Source organism: Cherax quadricarinatus, chromosome 69 (assembly GCF_038502225.1).
Source record: "Cherax quadricarinatus isolate ZL_2023a chromosome 69, ASM3850222v1, whole genome shotgun sequence".
NCBI classification, from domain to species: domain Eukaryota; kingdom Metazoa; phylum Arthropoda; class Malacostraca; order Decapoda; family Parastacidae; genus Cherax; species Cherax quadricarinatus.
In genome coordinates, this window is record NC_091360.1 from 128,353 (window position 1) to 153,128 (window position 24,776).

Sequence of the window (24,776 nt, forward strand, 5' to 3'; positions counted from 1 at the left end):
GTGGTACATTAGGTGAATATCATATGAATAGTATCATGCTGAAAACACACTGTATGTGCCAGTTAAAATGAATAAGATTTGCCACCAATTTTTTACTTTTTTTTCTGCAATCTGTTCCCTGGTGTCATATCCAAACAGGCAAAGCGATTGGTTAATAACATTGTTACATATTTTCATTTGTTACATTTTGTTATATTTTTTCTGTGCAAATTTCAAAAACACATTTATGGATTTTTCTAGTAGTGGAATGTTTAGTGTGAAAAATCCTTGCCAGGAATTGCTTGAGGATGAGTTCTACATTGGTAATCGTCATGAACGAGTGACTGGTGCTGCCTATGATGAATTCATTGACGAATTCATGCAAGCGGTAGTACAACGCTATGGTCAGAACACCCTTATCCAGTTTGAAGACTTTGGTAACCACAATGCATTCCGCTTCCTTGAAAAGTAAGTGATTTTTTTATTTGATAATTGTTTTTTTAACATTTTAAATATTTGTTTGGTGTTATACCAATATATTGAGGTCAGTTTTCATTGTTATTTTCCATCATTTGATTAACATAGGCAGATTTCAAGATAAACAATGAATGACTTAAGATAAAGGTTCCATGGTGTTAATTATATTTGTCATTACTAGTACACTACTACTACTACTAATGATTTACTGAATGTGTCCATGTGCATTACACACCTTCACTTTATGAAATTGGCCAAGGTTACGCTAGTAATTTCAAAAGGGAGACAAATGGCAGTGCTAAGAATCGGCTTTAATAAGTACTATAAATGCCATCTCCCACAATGTTGGTAGCTGTAGACTTGCTGAGATTTGTCCATCTTCTGCTCACCCAACTGCCTCCCCTCACCCTCTCGGTTTACCCACAGTGCTACTGCCCTACGTATTTCATTCTTTCCTAAGTATAGAAGCATCCCAATTAACGAATAAGATGTGTTCTGGGTGTTTCAATTCATATCGAGTCATATGTTGCCCAGAAACTATTTTTTAGAAAATGGTAGTAAAAGAAAAAGATCGTGTCGCACGTGTTTGTATTTCAGACTTCGTGACTTTGTAAATAGTCCAAGTCGAACCGAAACGTTGTCGTAAGCTTCTCTCTTCTATGTGCGGGTTATTTGTGTATCGTTCCAGTCACGGTATTGTGCCTTTTTTTGTTATTTCTGACTTCTGTATGCAATTTGTAAGTTGGATCACTATGAATTGGTGCTCTGCTGTACTTTGGATGTACCTCTGATGAGTTCTAGAGCTTTTCTATTCCTGAGCCTGGCCATGGGCCAGGTTCATCTGGTGTTTGCCTGGTCAGCCAGGTTTGGTGTCCAAGCAAAATGTTCTCTGTTAACCCTTTCGTGGTGGGTGCCGTAGTACTATGGTTTTAACACCATAACTGTCCAAACGTAGATCTATGTTCTTGCTGCTAGCTCTCCAAACATTTTATTTTTCCTGCCTCTAAATTTGGCACAATTGGCCTGAGATGCCTGGTCAGTATAGAATGGGTCTTAACACAAAGTGTGCACAGTTAAAAAAATCTGAGACTGCTTAATACCTTCTGAGAGCACCGGTTCAATTGAGCACCAGCTAGAGCAAACAGCATGGCAGACACCAGGGATTCACTGATGCCATGTAATATTAATACTCCCCCCTTAAGAGGAAAGTGATGTTGACCCAGAGTTTAGTGGCTTTGAGATAGATGTGGCCATAACTGGTTGAGGAAATATCAATAACCTCAAATAACCCACATGCTACATTTGTGCTACATCCTTTCAATTTTGATATCGTTGCAAGAGTCATCTTGCCAGAATGTCCTATAACCTATGCCCTAAGTAAAGATAATTTTTTTTTTTTTTTAAATCGGAGCGCTAGCAGCGACAACATAGATCGATGTTAGGACAGTTAATGGGTTAAACTCTGGCTTGGTGCTGTAGTACTACATGATGAGCTCAGCTCTTTCAGATAAGCTGTGAGTAGTAAATTTGGACTAGATATGAGTGAATGGGTCTATGTGGTACTTGTGCACCATATAAAAAAACATCCTGCAGCATGCAGTGCATAATAAGAGAAAAAAACTGACTTTTTGTTTTGTTTTGTTTAAAATGGCGAATTTGTGGTGTATTTTCTTATAGTTTTTATGGTTGTATTCACTGTTTCTTGGTCTCATTTGATAGAATGGAAGAAATATTACAGAAATAGAGATGATTTTCATTGGTTTCAGGACTGAAAGTATATTGAAATTGAGCTCAAAGTAGCGGAAATTACATTATTTGTCCAATACACATCCAACAGGTCGGTCTAATACGCGTTCACAATTTTTTTTTTCTTCTTCAAGTTGGCTGTCTCCCACCAAGGCAGAGTGACCCAAAAAGAAGGAAAATCCCCAAAAAGAAAATACTTTCATGTTCAGGCATTGTACTTCCCACTTCCAGTACTCAAGTCCGGCTATATAAAAATAACCGGTTTCCCTGAATCCCTTCACTAAATATTACCCTGCTCACACTCCAACAGCTCGTCAGGTCCCAAGAACCGTTTATCTCCATTCACTCCTATCTAACATGGTCATATATGCTTGCTAGAGGTCCAAGCCCCTTGCCCACAAAACCTCCTTTACCCCCTTCCTCCAACCTTTTCTAGGACGACCCTTACCCTGCCTTCCTTTCCCTACAGATTTATACGCTCTCCATGTCATTCTACTTTGATCCATTCTCTCTAAATGACCAAACCGCCTCAACAACCCCTCATCAGCCTTCTGACTAATACTTTTATTAACTCCACACCTTCTCCTAATTTCCACACTCCAAATTTTCTGCATAATATTTACACCACACATTGCCCTTAGACAGGACATCTCCACTGCCTCCAACCACCTCCTCACTGCAGCATTTACAACCTAAGCTTCACACCCATATGAGAGTGTTGGTACCACTATACTTTCATACATTCCCTTCTTTGCCTCCATAGATAACATTTTTTGCCTCCACATATACCTCAATGCACCACTCACCTTTTTTCCTTCATCAATTCTATGATTAACCTCATCCTTCATAAATCCATCCGCTGACACGTCAACTCCCAAATATCTGAAAACATTCACTTCTTCCATACTCCTCCTCCCCAATTTGATATCCAATTTTTCTTTATCTAAATCATTTGATACTCTCATCACCTTACTCTTTTCTATGTTCACTTTCAACTTTCTACCTTTACACACATTCCCAAATTCGTCCACTAACCTTTGCAATTTTTCTTTAGAATCTCCCATAAGCACCGTATCATCAGCAAAAAGTAACTGTGTCACTTCCCATTTTGTATTTAATTCCCCATAATTTAATCCCACTCCTCTCCCGAACACCCTAGCATTTACTTCTTTTACAACTCCATCTATAAATATATTAAACCACCATGGTGACATTACACATCCCTGTCTAAGACCTACTTTTACTGGGAAGTAGTCTCCCTCTCTTCTACACACCCTAACCTGAGCCTCACTATCCTCATAAAAACTCTTTACAGCATTTAGTAACTTACCACCTATTCCATACAATTGCAACATCTGCCACATTGCTCCCCTATCCACTCTATCATATGCCTTTTCTAAATCCATAAATGCAATAAAAACTTCCCTACCTTTATCTAAATACTACTCACATATATGCTTCAATGTAAACACTTGATCTACACATCCCCTACTCACTCTAAAACCTGCTGGCTCATCCGCAATTCTACATTCTGTCTTGCATCTAATTCTTTCAATAATAACCCTACTGTACACTTTTCCTGGTATTCTCAGTACACTTATTCCTCTATAATTTTTACAATCTCTTTTGTCCCCCTTCCCTTTATATAAAGGGACTATACACGCTCTCCGCCAATCCCTAGGTACCTTCCCCTCTTTCATACATTTATTAAACAAAAATACCAACCACTCCAACACTATGTCCCTCCCCCCTGCTTTTAACATTTCTGTCATGATCCCGTCAGTTCCAGCTGCTTTACCCCCTTTCATTCTATGTAATGCCTCACGCACCTCTCCCACACTCACATCCTGCTCTTCTTCACTCCTAAAAGATGATATACCTCCCTGGCCAGTGCATGAAATTACCGCCTCCCTTTCTCGTTGACATTTAAAAGTTCCTCAAAATATTCTCACCATCTACCCAAAACCTCCATCTCCCCATCTACTAACTCCCCTTCTCTGTTTTTAACTGATAAATCTATTTGTTCCCTAGGCTTTCTTAACTTGTTTAACTCCAAATTTTTTCTTATTTTCATTAAAATTTCTTGACATTGCCTCTCCCACTCTATCATCCACTCTCCTTTTGCACTCACTCACTCACCACACTCTTCACCTTTCTTTTACACTCCATATACTCTACTCTTCTTATAACACTTCTGCTTTGTAAATACCTCTCGTAAGCTAACTTTTTCTCTTTTATCACACCCTTTACTTCATCATTCCACCAATCACTCCTCTTTCCTCCTGCACCTTCCCTTCTATAACCACAAACTTCTGCCCCACATTCTAATACTGTGCTGCATTTTTAAAGCTATTCAACCCTCTTCAACCCCCTCTCCACTACTCATACCTGCACCAGCCCACCTTTCTGCCAATAGTTGCTTATATTTCACCCAAACTTCCTCCTCCCTTAGTTTATACACTTTCACCTCCCTCTTACTTGTTGTTGCCATTTTCCTCTTATCCCATCTACCTCTTACTCTAACTGTACCTACAACTAGATAATGATCCGTTATATCAGTTGCCCCTCTATAAACATGTACATCCTGGAGCCTACTCATCAACCTTTTATTCACCAATACATAATCTAACAAACTAACATCATACATCATACCTTGTATACAGTGGACCCCCGGTTAACGATATTTTTTCACTCCAGAAGTATGTTCAGGTGCCAGTACTGACCGAATTTGTTCCCATAAGGAATATTGTGAAGTAGATTAGTCCATTTCAGACCCCCAAACATACACGTACAAACGCACTTACATAAATACACTTACATAATTGGTCGCATTCGGAGGTGATCGTTATGCGGGGGTCCACTGTATTTATTTATCCTCTTTTTCATAAAATATGTATTACTTATTACCAAACCTCTTTCTACACATAGCTCAATTAAAGGCTCTCCATTTTCATTTACCCCTGGCACCTCAAATTTACCTACTGCTCCCTCCACAACATGTTTTCCTACTTTAGCATTAAAATCCCCAACCACAAGTACTCTCACACTTGGTTCAAAACTCCCCATGCAATTACTCAACATTTCCCAAAATCTCTCTCTCTCCTCTATACTTCTCTCTTCCCCAGGTGCATAAACACTTACTATAACCCAATTTTCACATCCAACCTTTATTTTACTCAACATAATCCTTGAATTAATACATTTATAGTGCCTCTTTTCCTGCCATAGCTTATCCTTCAACATTATTGCTACTCCTTCTTTAGCTCTAACTCTATTAGAAACCCCTGACCTAATCCCATTTATTCCTCTACACTGAAATTCACCCATCCCCTTCAGCTTTGTTTCACTTAAAGCCAGGATATCCAGCTTCTTCTCATTAATAACATCCACAATCATCTCTTTCTTATCATTCGCACAACATCCACGCACATTCAAACTTCCCACTTTGACAACTTTCTTCTTCTTATTCTTTTTAGTAATTTTTACAGGAAAAGGGGTTACTAGCCCATTGTTCCCGGCATTTTAGTTGACTTTTACAACACGCATGGCTTACGGAGGAAAAATTCTTATTCCACTTCCCCATGGATATAAAAGGAAAAGTAATTAGAACAAGAACTAAGATAAAATCAAAGAAAACTCAGATGAGTGTGTATAAATAAATGCGTACATGTATGTTTAGTGTAACCTAAGTGTAAGTAGAAGTAGCAAGACATATCTGCTGTAATCTTGCATGTTTATGAGACAGACAAAAGACATCAGCAATCCTACCATCATGTAAAACAATTACAGGCTTTCGTTTTACACTCGCTTGGCAGAACGGTAGTACCTCCCTGGGTGGTTGCTATCTACCAATAGCACACTCTTAATGATTTTAATGTGTACCTGCACACCAGCACAGGTACAAGATGTGGGGTTTAAAGTAGTTAAGTTCATATTTATTCTAGAGTGTTTATCAGATTTTTTTTTTTTTATTATTATCACACTGACCGATTCCCACCAAGGCAGGGTGGCTCGAAAAAGAAAAACTTTCACCATCATTCACTCCATCACTGTCTTGCCAGAAGGGTGCTTTACACTACAGTTTTTAAACTGCAACATTAACACTATGTAATATTATGTCATATTAGATAAATTGTGACAGATAAATAAGCTGTATAGCGATATTAGCATCATATTGAAGATGTGACAACTCTGCTTCGTGTGTAAGACCTGTTGGTTCATGAGCAGCTCTGAGACAGAGACAAGCAGACAGAAAGACAGACACACAGGTAGACAGACACACACACACAGGAAGACAAAGACAGGTAAACAGACAGACAGAGACAGATACAGACAGATAGATATACAGGCAGACAGATACAGACAGATTTATGTGCAGCTGTGAAAACAAATAGAGAGAGTTCGAGAGTAAGAGCCTTTCTTGCCTTCTTGCCACAATCTCCAGTGCAAAATTCAGACTTCCTCTTAGGGACCATGGCGAAATTTACTGTCCAGTTTGTACAGTTAATACAGTACGTATGATGCTGCTGATAGGGCAGGGTAACTCAAACTGATGCTGCCTGCATGGCGCATTACCGCCGCGAGTATCATCAAATATTGTACAGTGGTATGTATCAGCCGGCCCAGCCCAGGTGCCAGATGTACGGTCGTAAGTCGAGTGGACGTATGTCGAGCAGGTCGCAAGTCGAATGGTAGGTGTATAAGGCTTTATTTCTCAGTCATTGTTTGTTGATATGTCATCATCATCATTTTAGCTACTTTATTTTTCTTCCTTTACCAACCTCTACATTCCATTATTATTATTATTTCTAGATATCGTGGCAAGTACTGCACCTTTAATGATGACATTCAAGGGACAGCATCTGTTGCAGTGGCCGGCTTGTTGTCATCCCTTCGAATTACTAAAACAAAGTTATCAACCCACAAATTCCTGTTCCAGGGTGCTGGTGAGGTAAGTTTGTCTGCCTACTCCCTCCGGCTGTATATATGACCATTTCTTTTGCCCTCATTACTTAGATATTTTTCCTAAACTAAATAAATAGATTTTCACAGGATGTCATATGCAGAGTTTTATACCACAGTGGTCATTTTATTAGAAAAAATCCTTTGTTATATTAAGAGCATGAGGGTTACTCTAGGAATGGTTGGAGGGGGTACAAGAGGTTTTGAGTTTTAGGTTTCAGTAGCTTGAGCATCCAGCAAGTTTGTGTGAGCATGTTAGGGGTGAATGGAGATAAGTGGATTTTAATGGATATATTGTTGGAGTGTGAGCATGGTAACTTTGATGTAGGGATTCAGGGGAACTTGTTAGCTGGACTTGAGTCATGGAGGTGGGATGGGCAGTTCCTGCACTCTGCAGGAGTTGTGGGAATATTGCAGCCATTGAAGTAATCTGATTTAGGACATCATCACACTTTTGGGGATTAAGTGAATGCCAGTGAGAGTGTTTCTTCTTTAGGTCACCTTGCCTTGACAGAAGATGGCTATGTAAAAAAAAAAAAAATGTAGAATACATTATGCTTGTTCATTTTTGTCATAAATAATTTAAGTTATGGATGTATAAGTAAAGATTACAGATCAAGGTTAGAGGTTAAACCATTTAGAGGGTTCTCTGCACCCTGCATGGCAATTTGGTAACTAAGAGCATAATATTTTGAATGTAATAGTCATTGTGAATAATGAAAAGTGCCTTCAAAGAGTAATTACAGTGGACCCCTGCCGTGTGATGGCATCGCGCTACGTTAAATCTGCCATATGATACATTTTAACGCAAAAATTTTGCCTCGTCTAAGATAAAAAACTTGCCTTACATGATTCGTCCGGGACGCGTCCCACATGTGGCCTCAGCACCAATGTTTACAAGCCAGCCAGTGCGGTCGCATCTGCTCATACATTTGGTACATTTCACATTACTCCAGTGTTTTTAGTGCTTGTAACTGCAAAATAAGTCACCATGGACCCCAAGAAAGCTTCTAGTGCCATCCCTGTGGTAAAAAGGGCGAGAATTAGTATGGAATTGAAAAAAGAGATTAAGGAAATGTGTGCAAAGTGGGTTGAACTGCAAACCTTTGTGGATGAAAATCACCCTGACACAGCTACTGCAAGCCGTGTTGGCAACTTGTACGATGACAATGTTATGGCTCATTTTAGGAAAATCTTAAGGGAAGGGGAGGTACAGAGCTCTATGGACAGATTTGTTGTGCGACAGAGGTCCAGTGACTCTCAAGCTGGTCTTAGTGGCATTAAAAGAAGAAGGGAAGTAACCCCGGAAAAAGACTTGCTACCTCAAGGCCTAATGGAAGGGGATTTCCCTTGTAAACAATAACTTCCACACACTCTCCTCCTCCCATCCCATCAATCATCACCAGATCTTCAATAAAGGTAAGTGTCATATATTCTATTCTTAGTAGAGTATTAACTATGCATGTCTTCTTCAGTTTGTGTGTATTAAAATTAATATTTCATGTGGTAAAAAAATTTTTTTTCATACTTTGGGGTGTCAGGAACGGATTAATTTGATTTCCACTATTTCTTATGGGGAAAATTAATTCGCCTTACGATAATTTCGGCATACGATGAGCTCTCAGGAACGGATTAATATTGTAAGATGGAGGTCCACTGTACTTCAATTTATTTGTAATATTGAAGTATAATTATTTTGTTTAACACTGGCCATCCGCCACTGAGGTGGGGTGACCCGAAGAAGAATCACTTTCACCATCATTCACTCCATCATTTTCTTGTCAATTTTCAAATTCTCACAGTGATTCTCCTACCTGAGGAATCATCTTTTTTACTCTTCCAATACCACCACCACTGCTGTCAGTGTTCTGTGTGTTGTCATCATCAAAAGTTAATACCAAAATAAAATATTCCACATTTTTCAGATATTTGGTTTGGCATGTGATCCCAAGTCTTTTTTTTACACCAATGATTCCCTCTTGTGGCACTTGCTGAGTTTGACACTTGTTTTATAGAATCTTACTTTGCAAATATCAGGGGTTTACTGTATTTGTATTTTTTCACTTTAATGATAAATTTTGAATAATTGAGTGATTACATATGAAACTATAAGATAAAGACTAGATTCATGAGATACTTGTTATAGAGAAAAAATTTTTAAATGGTGATAATTATGCTTCAGTTATTGCATGTTGAAGTGTCTTTAGTGTTATTGTGTTTAAATGTAGCTATAGACATTTTCAGCATTTGCTTTTGATAATGATTGTAATTTATGCTGTAACGCGTCATTTAGAATGAGTTTGGGTAAATAATTAGGTAAATATTTAATTAAAGTGATGGTAGAATTAGAGGTAATACAGAATGTAGGATTTCGGATGAGCAAGGAGGTTTCAGAGTGGGTAGGGGATGTGTAGTTCAAGTGTTTACATTGAAGCATATATGTGAACAGTATTTAGATAAAGATAGGGAAGTTTTTATTACATTTATGGATTTAGAAAAGGCATATGATAGAGTGGATAGAGGAGCAGTGTGGCAGATGTTGCAAGTACAGTGGTCCCTCACTTTTCGTAGTTCTCGGCAATCGTAAATTTCGCCAATCATAGGGGTATTTTCGTATAAACATGGACTCGCTTTTCATAGGTTGACTCGCGAATAGTAGTTCGTCTGGGACGCGTATGCACGGTGTGAGCCGGGGCGGCCTCCCTACCCAGCCATTCTGGCAATGTTTACCAGTGAGTGAAGGTTCCCTCAAGTGCTCCTACGAAATATTTCATAATCCACTCATTTTAGTGCTTGCAAGTACTAAATAAGCTACCATGGCTCCAAAGAAAGCTATTAGTGCCAAGCCTGTGGTAAAGGTGAGAAATATGTACAGTGACAAAGTCTTGGGCCATTTTAGGGAAGTGTTAAAGAGACGCCAGAAACAGAGCTCTCTCCACAGTTACTTTGCGAGACAGGACTAGAGTGACTCTCAAGGTGGTCCAAGTGGCATTAAGAAACAAGAGAAGCAACCCCAGAGAAGCAATTGGTACCTGAGGTGTTGCTGGAAGGGGATTCCCCTTCCAAACTGTAAACAATCCAATCTCTCTCCTCCTCCAGTCTCCCATACACTAAGAAGAATCTCCAATAAAGGTAAGTGTTACGCTGTTAATGTTTCATTTATCATTTCCCATTGTATTGTTTATGTACTACATGTATATTTCATGTAAAAAAATTTTTTGTTTTAATACTTCTGTGTGTCAGGAACGGATTAATTGTATTTACATTATTTTTTATGGGGAAAATTGATTCGCAAATCGTAAATTTCGTTTATAGTAACAGCTCCAGGAACGGATTAATTACGAAAAATGAGGGACCACTGTATATGGAATAGGTGGTAAGTTACTAAATGCTGTAGAGAGTTTTTATGAGGATAGTGAGGGTTAGGGTGTGTAGAAGAGAGGGAGACTACTTCCCAGTAAAAGTAGGTCTTAGACAGGGATGTGTAAGGTCACCATGGTGGTTTAATATATTTATAGATGGGGTTGTAAAAGAAGAATGCTAGGGTGTTCGGGAGAGGGGTGGGATTAAATTATGGGGAATCAAATTAAAAATGGGAATTGACACAGTTGCTTTTTGCTGATGATACTGTGCTTATGGGAGATTCTAAAGAAAAATTGCCAAGGTTAGTAGATGAGTTTGGGAATGTGTGTAAAGGTAGAAAGTTGAAAGTGAACATAGAAAAGAGTAAGGTGATGAGGGTATCAAATGATTTAGATAAAGAAAAATGGATATCAAATTGGGGAGGAGAAGTATGGAAGAAGTGAATGTTTTCAGATACTTGGGAGTTGACGTGTCGGCGGATGGGTTTATGAAGGATGAGGTTAATCATAGAATTGATGAGGGAAAAAAGGTGAGTGGTGCGTTGAGGTATATGTGGAGTCAAAAAACGTTATCTATGGAGGCAAAGAAGGGAATGTATGAAAGTATAGTAGTACCAACACTCTTATATGGATGTGAAGCTTGGGTGGTAAATGCAGCAGCGAGGAGACGGTTGGAGGCAGTGATGTCCTGTCTAAGGGCAATGTGTGGTGTAAATATTATGCAGAAAATTCGGAGTGTGGAAATTAGGAAGAGGTGTGGAGTTAATAAAAGTATTAGTCAGAGGGCAGAAGAGGGGTTGTTGAGGTGGTTTGGTCATTTAGAGAGAATGGATCAAAGTAGAATGACATGGAAAGCATATAAATCTATATGGGAAGGAAGGCGGGGTAGGGGTCGTCCTCGAAAGGGTTGGAGAGAGGGGGTAAAGGAGGTTTTGTGGGCGAGGGGCTTGGACTTCCAGCAAGCGTACGTGAGCGTGTTAGATAGGAGTGAATGGAGACGAATGGTACTTGGGACCTGACAATCTGTTGGAGTGTGAACAGGGTAATATTTAGTGAAGGGATTCAGGGAAACCGGTTATTTTCATATAGTCGGACTTGAGTCCTGGAAATTGGAAGTACAATGCCTGCACTTTAAAGGAGGGGTTTGGGATATTGGCAGTTTGGAGGGATATGTTGTGTATCTTTATACGTATATGCTTCTAAACTGTTGTATTCTGAGCACCTCTGCAAAAACAGTGATAATGTGTGAGTGTGGTGAAAGTGTTGAATGATGATGAAAGTATTTTCTTTTTGAGGATTTTCTTTCTTTTTTGGGTCACCCTGCCTCGGTGGGAGACGGCAGGTTGAAAAAAAAAAAAATAATGAGCAAAAGTATTAAAAATAATAGCAACCTTATATTTACAAGTAACCCACAATTTGGAGAGGAACCTTGAGATAATGTTTTGGTCACTCCTGTACAATTATCAAATAATAACCACCAGAATGTTAGTTTTCAATATTTAGAGTCAGGATATTGTGATTTTTTTTTATTAAACCTCTTATTATAATTGGTTTGGGATTTGCAATTACATTTTAAAAAAATTTTTTCATAGGCTTCAATTGGTATTGCAAATCTTATTGTGATGGCCATGATTGAGGAAGGCATTCCAGAACAAGAGGCTCGATCCAAGATCTGGCTAGTAGACTCTCGGGGACTAATTGTAAAAAACCGTCCTAAGGGTGGCATCTCTGGGCACAAGGAAATCTTTGCCCATGAGCATGTACCAATGGATGAACTTGAAGACATCGTCAGAGAACTTAAGCCAACTGCCATCATTGGTAAGCAGCATGTTAAAATATCTTTTTATCCTGTTCTGTACATTATCAGTGGGTTGAATAATTTACTGAAAGAGGGGTGGGGATATTTACAATTTTGAACTGTTGTATTGGCACCCCTCTGGCAAGACAGTGATGGACTGAGAGATGGTGAAAGTGCTTTTTCTTTTCTGGGCCACCCAGCCTTGGTGGGAAATGGTCAGTGTTAAAAAAGTGTCTGGACTGTAGTATCATGGAACTTTTATCAGAAAATTTTGGTGTTTCAAAAATTCTTAATTTTTTTTTCAGCAACACAATGGCTGTCTCCCACCAAGGCAGGGTGACCCAAAAAAGAAACACTCTCACCATCACACACACATAATCATTGTCTTTGCAGAGGTGCCGCCCAGATACGACAGTTTAGATGTCACTCCAAACAGCCAATATCCCAAACCCCTCCTTTAAAGCACAGGCATTGTACTTCCCACCTCCAGGACTCGAGTTTGGCCTACCAATTTCCCTGACTCTCTTCACGAAATGTTACCCTGCTCACACTCCAACAGCTCATCAGGTCCCAAAAGCCATTGATCTCCTTTGACTCTTATCTAACACACTCACATATGCCTGATGCATATCCAGGCCCCTTGCACACAAAACCTCTTTCACTCCCTCCCTTCATCCTTTCCTAGGACAACCCCTAACCCTCCTCCCCTCCGCTACAGATTTATACACCCTCCAAATCAACCTATTTTACTCCATTCTCTCTAAATGATCAAACCACCTCAACCCCCCCCCCCTCTTCAGCCCTCTGAATAGTACTTTTAGTAACTCTACACCACCTCCTAAATTCCACACTACAAATTCTCTACATAATATTTACACCACACATGCCCTCAGACACGACACCTCCACTGCCTCCAGCCTCTTTCTCACTGCAGCATTCACAGCCCATGCTTCACACCCACATAAGAATATTGGTACCACTATACGTACTCTCATACATTCCCTTCTTTGCCTCCATGAATAATGTTTTTTGTCTCTCCAGACACCTCAATACACCACTGACCTTTTTTTCTTTGTCAGTTCTCTGGTTAACCTCGTCCTTCATAAACCCATCTCCTGACAACTCTACTCCCAAATATCTGAACACATTCACTTCTTCCATACTCACTCCCTTCAAAGTGATATCCAATTTTTCTTTACCTAACTCATTTGATACCCTCATCACCTTACTCTTATCTATGTTCACTTTCAGCTTTCTTTACACACCCTGTCTGACTCGTCCACTAACCTTCACAACTTCTCTTTATAATTTCCCAAAAGCACAGTTTTATTATTATTATTATTATTATTATTATTATTATTATTATTATTATTATTATTATTAACAGCTCAATGGCCGTTACCCACCAAGGCAGGGTGGCCCAAAAAAGAAAAACTTTCATTATTCACTCCATCACTTTCTTGCCAGAGGCATGCTTACACTATAGTTGTAAAACTGCAACATTAACACCCCTCCTTCAGAGTGCCGGCACTGTACTTACCATCTCCAGGAATCAAGTCCGGCCTGCCGGTTTCCTTGAATCCCTTCAGAAATGTTACCTTGCTCACACTCCAACAGCATGTCAAGTCCTAAAAACCATTTGTCTCCATTCACATCTCTAACATGCTCACACACACTTGCTGGAAGTCCAAGCCCCTCGCACACAAAACCTCCTTTACCCCCTCCCTCCAGCATTTCCTAGGCTGACCCCAATGGAAACAAGTCACTTGACTTTTTTGGGTTATCCTAGGTACTTTACACATATGCTGCTGTGTATGATAATCTATGTAACTGTATTTGTGTATACCTGAATAAACTTACTTGCCTTCCCTCCACTACTGATCTATGCACTCTCGAAGTCATTCTGTTACGTTCCATCCTCTCTACACAGTATCATCGATAAAAAGTAACTGTCAACTCCCTTTCTGTATTTGATTCCCCATAATTTAATCTTGCCTCTCTCCCCAACACCCTAGTGCTTACTTCTTTTACAACTTCATCTATAAATATGTTAAACAATCATGGTGACATTACACATCCCTGTCTAAGGCCTACTTTTACTAGAATGTAATTGCCCTCTCTCTCCTACACACCCTAACCTCAGCCTCACTCTCCTCAAAAAACTCTTTATAACATTTAGTAACTTACTACCTATTCCATATACTTGCAACATCTGCCACATTGCTCCCCTATCTTCCCTATCATATGCCTTTTCTAAATCCATAAATTCAATGAAAACTTCCCTTCATTTATCTAAATATTGTTCACTTATATGTTTCAATGTAACTACTTGATCTGCACATCCCTACCCATTCTAAAACCTTGTTCATCTGAAATCATGTTCTCTGTCTTACTCTAATTCTTTCAATAATAAGCTTACCATACACTTTACCTGGTATACTTGTTAACTTTTTTTTTTCAACAAACTGACCATATCCCACTGAAGCAGGGTGACCTAAAAAGAAAAATGAAAATTTCTCTTTTTAACTTTAGTAATGTATACAGGAGAAAGGGTTACTAGCCCCTGGCTCTCAGCATGTTAGTCGCCTCTTATGATATGCATGGCTTACGGAGGAAGAATTCTGTTCCACTTCCCCATGGAGATAAGTGGAAATAAGCAAGAACTAGTAAGAAAATAGAAGAAAACCCAGAGGGATGTGTGTATATATGCTTGTACATGCAAGTGTAGTGTGACGTTAGTGTAAGTAGAAGTAGTAAGATGTACCTGAAACCTTGCATATTTGAGATAAAAAAGACACCAGCATTCCTTCCATCATGTAAAACATTAACAGGACTCGGTAAACTTATTCCCCTATAATTTTTACAATCTCTCTTGTTCCCCTTTGCTTTATATAAAGGAATTATACACACTTTCTGCCAATCCCTAGGTACCTTCCCTTCTTTCATACATATACTGAACAAAAGTACCAACCACTCCAAAACTATATCCATCCCCCTGTTTTTAACATTTCTGTCATGATCTCATCAGTTCCAGCTGCTTTAACCCCATTCATTCTACCTAATGCCACACGCACCTCCCCCACACTCACATCCGGCTCTTCTGCACTTCTAAAAGATGTTATACCTCCTCGGTCAGTTCATGAAATTACTGTCTCCCTCTCTTCATCAACATTTAACAGTTCCTCAAAATATTCCCACCATCTTCCCAATACCTCCAACTCCCCATTTACTAACTCCCCTATTCTGTTTTTAACTATTGAATCCATTCATTCCCTAGGCTTTCTTAACCTATTTATCTGGCTCCAAAATTTTTCTTATTCTCGGTAAAATTTGTTTACAACGCCTCGCTTACTGTATCATTTGCTCTCCTTTTGCACTCCCTCACCACTCTCTTCACCTTTTTTACTCTCCATATACTCCACCCTTCTTATATCACTTCTTCTTTGTAACAGTCTCTCATAAGCAACGTTTTTCTCTTTTATCACACCCTTTACCTCATCATTCCACCAATCACTCCTTTTCCCTCCTATAGCCACAAACCTCTGCTCTGCATTCTAACACTGCTTTTTTAAAACTATTCCACCCTTCTTCAACCCCGTACTATCTATACTCTCATTAGCCCACCTTTTTCCCAATAGTTCCTTACATCTCATCCTAACTCCCCCCTCCCTTAGTGTATAAACCCAAATTCTTAATATGGGTGATTATAGTGTTTCATGTTTTATTTCTAGGTGCTGCTGCAATTGGCGGTGTGTTCACTCCACAGCTACTGCAAGATATGGCTTCATTCAATGAGCGTCCTGTCATCTTTGCTCTGAGTAACCCAACTAGTCAGGTATGCTTGTTGAATAACCATATTGCTTTTAATTGATATAGTTCTACATTACTTTTGTTAATAAGAGATGGTCTAGTAGACTCAAGTCCTCGTATAATGTAAGTGACGTATTCCGAGAATGCCATGTAATGTGAACCTTTACTGGTACTAAGTGAACATAGTTTTATATGGTTAAGAAAAGGGGGTTAGAAGTAAAGCATTGTGAAAATTTTTGGGGCTTTATCTCCTTCAGTATGGTTCTAATGTTAATAGGGTACTATACATATTGAAATTCATTAAAATCTAAACAAAAATTAAACAAATGAAGACAAGTACAATCCAGACATTTATTGCCATAATCTGTAAGGACTGTTTTATTGTAATTATACAAAAAGACATAAGGGATTCAGTAAATTTCCTGATTGTACTGTATATGAAAAATCATATGTTTTAGAAAGGATGGAATAAAATGGGTTGACTGTATAAATCAGGTGAATGGAAGGCATGTGGTACATAACAGGAAGGGTTGGAATCAGGGTATAATGAAGTTTTAACCTCAGAAAAAAAAATTCTAATAGATCATATGAAAGAGTGCATTTTTATGAATCGAGTCTAAAATGATTGGAATCTGGTGAAAATTTAAAATTATATGGTGCATTGAAGTTGGGAAAAGAATGATCATTTGTCATCAACAGCGGCATAGTTGCACCAGTTATATTTAAGTTGTACAATTTATTGATGCTAAATTATGGTTGTTTTTCAGTTTTCATATTTTCTTTTAATGCTTAATCTATGTACACTAGTTTCTTCTGATATTAGACATATTTAAAGATGTTTTTGAACTTCAAATGTGGTGAAATGATATGTTTACATGTTAACTTTTTAAAATAATGTACAAACATCCTCAGGCTGAATGCACTGCAGAAGATGCTTATAAGTACACTGATGGTCGTGCTGTATTTGCATCCGGCTCTCCATTCACTTCAGTAACTATTAATGGTCAGACATTCCACCCTGGCCAAGGCAATAATGCATACATCTTCCCTGGTGTTGCTTTGGGTGTTATATGCACTGGTATCCATCACATTGAAGATTCAATCTTCCTTATGGCAGCCAGGGTAGGTCTCAGGCTTCTATGTACGGAAGTATATATTAATCATTTGATGAAGACACATGCCATACTAATAGTAATTCTTGGTGATACTTGAAGGTATTATAGCAAGACAGTCTTATAACACTGAATATAAACTCTTGGAGTCCTTTTAACTTTTTCTTAACTAAAGAATTCCCATTTCCTAATGGAAAAGTTATATATGATATTTCATTGTCTCGTAATATTCAGGTATTCATATTTCGACATTGGTGAAAATGAAGTGCCTACTTGCATTAGGCTGTACACATTATTTACCAGTAACATGACTTTATCCTCGCTTTAACTTTTGTAATTTAGTAAATGTTTTTTTTTTTAACACGGCCGTTTCCCACCGAGGCAGGATGACCCTAAAAGAAAGAAAAAACTTTTATCATCATTCAACACTTTCACCATCGCTCATACATAATCAGTCTCTTTGCAGAGGCACCCAGATATGACAGTTCAGATGTCCCTCCAAACTGCCAGTATCCCAAACCCCTCCTTTAGTGCAGGCATTGTACTTCCCACTTCCTGGACACGAGTCCGGCTAACCAGTTTCCCTGAATCCCTTCACAAAATATTGCCCTGCTCACACTCCAACAGCTCATCAGGTCCCAAAAACCATTTGTCTCCAAGCCTGTCTAACACACTCATGCACGCTTGCTGGAAGTTCAAGCCCTTCACTCAAAAAACCTCCTTTACCCCCTCCCTCCAATGTTTTCGAGGGTGACCCCTACTTCGCCTTCCTTACCCTACTGATTTACACTCAAGTCATTCTGCTTTGTTCCACTCTCTCTAAATGACCAAACCACCTCAACAGCCCCACTTCAGCCCTCTGGTTAATACTTTTAGTAACTCCACGCCTCCTAATTTCCACACTACGAAGTCTCTGCATAATATTTACACCATACATTGCCCTTAGACGTGACATCTCCACTGCCTCCAGCCTCCTCCTTGCTGCAGCATTTACAACCCATTCTTCACACCCACATAAAAGAGCTGGTACCATTATACAGTGGACCCCCGCATAACAATTACCTCCGAATGCGACCAATTATGTAAGTGTATTTATGTAAGTGCGTTTGTACGTGTATGTTTGGGGGTCTGAAGTGGACTAATCTACTTCACAATATTCCTTATGGGAATAAATTCGGTCAGTACTGGCACCTGAACATACTTATGGAGTGAAAAAATATCGTTAACTGGGGGTCCACTGTACTCTTGTACGTTTCCTTCTTTGCCTTCATGGATAACATTTTTTTTTGTCTCCACAGATACCTCGATGCACCACTCACCTTTTTTCCTTCATCAATTCTATGATTAACCTCATCCTTCATGAACTCATCTGCTGACTAGTCAACTCCCAAATATCTGAAAACATTCACTTCTTCCATACTCCCTCCCTCCAATGTGATATCCAATTTATCTTTATCTAAATCGTTTGATACCCTCATCACCTTACTCGTATATATGTTCACTTTCAACTTTCTACCTTGAATCATGTAGCTCTGGGATAAAAATCTTCACCAATTTACAAAAGTGGTTGGTGCTCAGACATTAAATTTAAAGTTGAGTCAACTGGGTCTGAGAATTGTGATCAATTTAGAAAGGTTTGTTTTTAGAGGGATTCACTGTTTTTCACTTAAATATGAAATGTTCCAAAGACATTAATTTTCTTCCTTAATTTTTTCACTACTTTCAGGCCCTTGCAGACTTGGTAACAGAGGAAGATCTTGCCAATGGACGGCTGTACCCGCCCATATCTGACATTAAGCCATGTTCATTAAAGATTGCTATATATATTGCTGAACATGCTTACAAGACAGGTATGTAGGTATTTTCTTGTGATGAGGAATTTGATAGGGCTTATTCTATTTACTGTAAATGTGCATGCAGATACAGTATATGTAAGCCCTCCTTATTTCTGTTTAGCATGAATGACTATAGTAATTGCCTTTACAGTACTTCAAGAAGGCTTTATATTTTTCATTTTATGATTTATGATGTGTACACAATGTTCTTGCTGCTTCCATAGCTTACTGCTGTCACAAGTTTAAATGTTATCTTAGTCACTGCTTGATATTGAGTTATCTTTGCATTCCAGTGTTAAATTGAATGTCAATATACTTTTGTCTTGCTTAGGCAGTTAATAATATAGCTTGAAGGAAAGCCATTTTCAGTAATATATTGAAAAATTGGTGGAAAAAAAGATGAGGGAATATTTTATTATAAGCTGTTGTATTTGGGCTGAGACAATTTCTTTTTAACCTTTTAACTTTCAAACTATTAAAATATGCATTACTGCTAGCACTCCAGACATAGCTCAGTGCACCATTTTTCCTGCCTTCAAATTTGGTGCCATGGGCCTGAGAGGCCTAGACATGAGAGAATGGGTCTGTGCACTCAGTGTGCGCAGTATTAAAATAATCGGGAACCCTATAGTACCACGTGGGAGCACCAGTTTGCTTCAGTACCAGCTAGGGCCAACGTGATGGCAGACCCCCAGGATTCACTTGTGCCCCATCGTATCAACATTGTTATATTCAAGGAAAGTGATATGGAACCTGAGTTTAGTTGATTTAAGACAGATGTAACCTCAAATGATCGAGGAAATATTGACAGTATCGATGATAACCCAGATGACCCTCAATCCATCACATCTGGAGTGGCCAGCATGGCTACATCAGACCCTCAGCCCAGCACCTCTGGGGTGGCCAGTGTTGCTTCTCGGAGGCTAAGGTGGAATCGAAAATTAACATTGTCCCGCAGTTCTGTTAACGATGATAGTGAAAGTGATATCAGTGACGATGAGATTGATTTTATGCCTTTAAAGGATTCCGTGGGTGACAGTGATATATACGTTATTCCCTAGTGAATCTTACCTATAGGCGTAATTACCTATATTCAGGCAGTGTGCCATATTCTGTTCCCAAGGGTCATAGGAGGTCATAATTGAAAATCCCGGCCACTGATAGTGATACCAATCATGAAGGGAAATACAGGTATTCCTCACTTAATCACCGAGTTAGGTTCCTCAGAGTAGGTCAGTAAACGAATTGGTCATTAAACGAGGAGCCTTCACTGTATGCTTGAAATATCAGTAAGCTGTGGCTTACTGATATTTCAAGCATACTGTACTTTGTGTCAACCATCTTTAGATATTGTTTTAATGTCACCATTTATAACATTCCTAGGTAGTAGGTTGATAGACAGCAGCCGCCCAGGGAGGCACTACCGTCCTGCCAAGTGAGTGTAAAACGAAAGCCTGTAATTGTTTGACATGATGGTAGGATTGCTGGTGTCCATTTTTCTGTCTCGTAAACATGCAAGATTTCAGGTACGTCTTGCTACTTGTACTTACACTTAGGTCACACTACACATACATGTACAAGCATATATATACATACCCCTCTGGATTTTCTAGTATTTTCTTTCTAGTTCTTGTTCTTGTTTGTTTCCTTTTATCTCCATGGGGAAGTGGACCAGAATTCTTCCTCCGTAAGCCATGCGTGTCGTAAGAGGCGACTAAAATGCCGGGAGCATGGGGCTAGTAACCCATTCTCGTGTATATATTACTAAATTTGAAAGGAGAAACTTTTGTTTTTCCTTTTGGACCACCCCACCTCGGTGGGATATGGCTGGTACGTTGAAAGAAAGAAGAAAGATTTATAACATTTTTAGTATGTTAAAAATAGAGCTAGGCATTAAAAACAATAAAAAAGTAAAATACAGTACATATACAGTACAGTCATTACTTACCTTAAAATATTTGTACAGTGGTACCCTGAGTTTCGTACAGCTCTCAACTCGAACAGTTATACAAGTGTATTATTGTAAGTGCTTTTGTAAGTGTATTTTTGGGGGTCTGAAACGGACTAATCTAATTTACATTATTCCTTATGGGAACAAATCCGTTTGGTAATGACACTCAAACATCCTTCTGGAATGAATTATGGCCGAAACTTGGGGTACCACTGTAGTCCTAATGTAGGATGAGAGGTGAGTAGCATTTATTGTAGTGATACAGTGCATATACAGTACACTCATTACTTACCTTAAAATATTTGTAGTCCTAATGTAGGGTGAGAGGTGAGTATTTATTGTAGAAAGAGGAAGAAGAAGAAAAAGAGCAAAGAATTGAAATACAAAAGAAAACCTTAAATCTCCACTCTCTGGAGAGATGTAGAACGAAGGGAGATATCATTGAAGTGTATAAGTGGATGACGGGCATAAACAAAGGAGATATTAATAAAGTACTGAAGGTGTTGAACCAGGTAAGAACCAGAAATAATGGATTTAAGTTGGATAAATTTGGGTGTGAAGCTTGGGTTGTAAATGCTGCAGCGAGGAGGCGGTTGGAGGCAGTGGAGATGTCCTGTCTAAATATTGTGCAGAAAATTCGGAGTGTGGAAATTAGGAGAAGGTGTGGAGTATTAGTCAGAGGGCTGAAGAGGGGTTGTTCAGATGGTTTGGTCATTTAGAGAGAATGAATCAAAGAATGACATGGAGAGCGTATAAATCTGTAGGGGAAGGAAGGGGGGGAGGGGTCGTCCTCGAAAAGGTTGGAGGGAGGGGTTAAAGGAGGTGTTGTGGGCGAGGGGTTTGGACTTCCAGCAAGTGTGCGTGAGTGTGTTAGATAGGAGTGAATGGAGACGAATGGTATTTGGGACCTGACGATCTGTTGGAGTGTGAGCAGGGTAATATTTAGTGAAGGGATTCAGGGAAACCGGTTATTTTCATATAGTCGGACTTGAGTCCTGGAAATGGGAAGTACAATGCCTGCACTCTAAAGGAGGGGTTTGGGATATTGGCAGTTTGGAGGGATATGTTGTGTATCTTTATACGTATATGCTTCTAAACTGTTGTATTCTGAGCACCTCTGCAAAAGCAGTGATAATGTGTGAGTGTGGTGAAAGTGTTGAATGATGATGAAAGTATTTTCTTTTTGGGGATTTTCTTTCTTTTCTGGGTCACCCTGCCTTGGTGGGAGACGGCCGACTTGTTGAAAAAAAAATATATATGTATGTATATATATATATATATATATATATATATATATATATATATATATATATATATATATATATATATATATATATATATATATACATATATATATACATATATATACATGTATATATATATATATATATATATATATATATATATATATATATATATATATGTTTATAGATGGGCAACTGATATATCGGATCATTATTTAGTTGTAGCTACAGTTAGAGTAAGAGGTAGATGGGAAAAGAGGAAGGTGGCAACAACAAGTAAGAGGGAGGTGAAAGTGTATAAATTAAGGGAGGAGGAAGTTCAGGTGAGATATAAGCGACTATTGGCAGAAAGGTGGGATAGTGCAAAGATGAGTAATGGGGGGGTTGAAGAGGGTTGGAATAGTTTTAAAAATGCAGTATTAGAATGTGGGGCAGAAGTTTGTGGTTATAGGAGGGTGGGTGCAGGAGGAAAGAGGAGTGATTGGTGGAATGATGAAGTAAAGGGTGTGATAAAAGAGAAAAAGGTAGCTTATGAGAGGTTTTTACAAAGCAGAAGTGTTATAAGAAGAGCAGAATATATGGAGAGTAAAAGAAAGGTAAAGAGAGTGGTGAGAGAGTGCAAAAGGAGAGCAGATGATAGAGTGGGAGAGGCACTGTCAAGAAATTTTAATGAAAATAAGAAAAACTTTTGGAGTGAGTTAAACAAGTTAAGAAAGCCAAGGGAAAATATGGATTTGTCAGTTAAAAACAGAGTAGGGGAGTTAGTAGATGGGGAGATGGAGGTATTAGGTAGATGGCGAGAATATTTTGAGGAACTTTTAAATGTTAAGGAAGAAACAGAGGCAGTAATTTCATGCACTGGTCAGGGAGGTATACCATCTTTTAGGAGTGAAGAAGAGCAGAATGTAAGTGTGGGGGAGGTACGTGAGGCATTACGTAAAATGAAAGGGGGTAAAGCAGCTGGAACTGATGGGATTATGACAGAAATGTTAAAAGCAGGGGGGGATATAGTGTTGGAGTGGTTGGTACTTTTGTTCAATAAATGTATGAAAAAGGGGAAGGTACCTAGGGATTGGCAGAGAGCATGTATAGTCCCTTTATATAAAGGGAAATTTTGGGGAATCAAATTCAAAATGGGAATTGACACAGTTACTTTTTGCTGATGATACTGTGCTTATGGGAGATTCTAAAGAAAAATTGCAAAGGTTAGTGGATGAGTTTGGGAATGTATGTAAAGGTAGAAAGCTGAAAGTGAACATAGAAAAGAGTAAGGTGATGAGGGTGTCAAATGATTTAGATAAAGAAAAATTGGATATCAAATTGGAGAGGAGGAGTATGGAAGAAGTGAATGTTTTCAGATACTTGGGAGTTGACGTGTCGGCGGATGGATTTATGAAGGATGAGGTTAATCATAGAATTGATGAGGGAAAAAAGGTGAGTGGTGCGTTGAGGTATATGTGGAGTCAAAAAACGTTATCTATGGAGGCAAAGAAGGGAATGTATGAAAGTATAGTAGTGCCAACACTTTTATATGGGTGTGAAGCTTGGGTGGTAAATGCAGCAGCGAGGAGACGTTTGGAGGCAGTGGAGATGTCCTGTTTAAGGGCAATGTGTGGTGTAAATATTATGCAGAAAATTCGGAGTTTGGAAATTAGGAGAAGGTGTGGAGTTAATAAAAGTATTAGTCAGGGGGCAGAAGAGGGGTTGTTGAGGTGGTTTGGTCATTTAGAGAGAATGGATCAAAGTAGAATGACATGGAAAGCATATAAATCTATAGGGGAAGGAAGGCGGGGTAGGGGTCGTCCTCGAAAGGGTTGGAGAGAGGGGGTAAAGGAGGTTTTGTGGGCGAGGGGCTTGGACTTCCAGTAAGCGTGCGTGAGTGTGTTAGATAGGAGTGAATGGAGACGAATGGTACTTGGGACCTGACGATCTGTTGGAGTGTGAGCAGGGTAATATTTGGTGAGGGAATTCAGGGAAACCGGTTATTTTCATATAGTCGGACTTGTGTCCTGGAAATGGGAAGTACAATGCCTGCACTTTAAAGGAGGGGTTTGGGATATTGGCAGTTTGGAGGGATATGTTTGTGTATCTTTATATGTGTATGCTTCTAGACTGTTGTATTCTGAGCACCTCTGCAAAAACAGTGATAATGTGCGAGTGTGGTAAAAGTGTTGAATGATGATGAAAGTATTTTCATTTTGGGGATTTTCTTTCTTTTTTGGGTCACCCTGCCTCGGTGGGAGACGGCCGACTTGTTGAAAAAAAAAAAAAAAAAATATAGTATTTATATAAATGTAACATCCTACCTAATAATATTACTAAGTGAAATAATAATATAAAGCAATATATTTACGATTTAGCTATTATCGCAAATATAAGCAATATAAAAGATAAAGAATCACACACAAAGTGGGAGTTGTCACAGCTGCTCTTTGCTGATGACACTGTGCTCTTGGGAGATTCTGAAGAGAAGTTGCAGAGATTGGTGGATGAATTTGGT

At 38.9% G+C, this 24,776-nt stretch overlaps 1 protein-coding gene across 5 annotated transcripts in view; it reads left to right on the forward strand.

Annotated features, from left to right (window-relative positions):
- The window catches only part of Men-b (Malic enzyme b), a 165,433-nt gene that overhangs the window by 114,697 nt on the left and 25,960 nt on the right, over positions 1-24,776 (forward strand). For all 5 annotated transcript variants that reach the window (XM_070099786.1, XM_070099785.1, XM_070099788.1 and 2 more), the window contains exons 6-11: positions 275-447; positions 7,015-7,153; positions 12,119-12,344; positions 16,056-16,159; positions 17,047-17,256; positions 18,973-19,096. In XM_070099786.1, the coding sequence (XP_069955887.1) occupies positions 275-447; positions 7,015-7,153; positions 12,119-12,344; positions 16,056-16,159; positions 17,047-17,256; positions 18,973-19,096 (976 nt within the window). The remainder of the gene's footprint in view (positions 1-274; positions 448-7,014; positions 7,154-12,118; positions 12,345-16,055; positions 16,160-17,046; positions 17,257-18,972; positions 19,097-24,776) is intronic.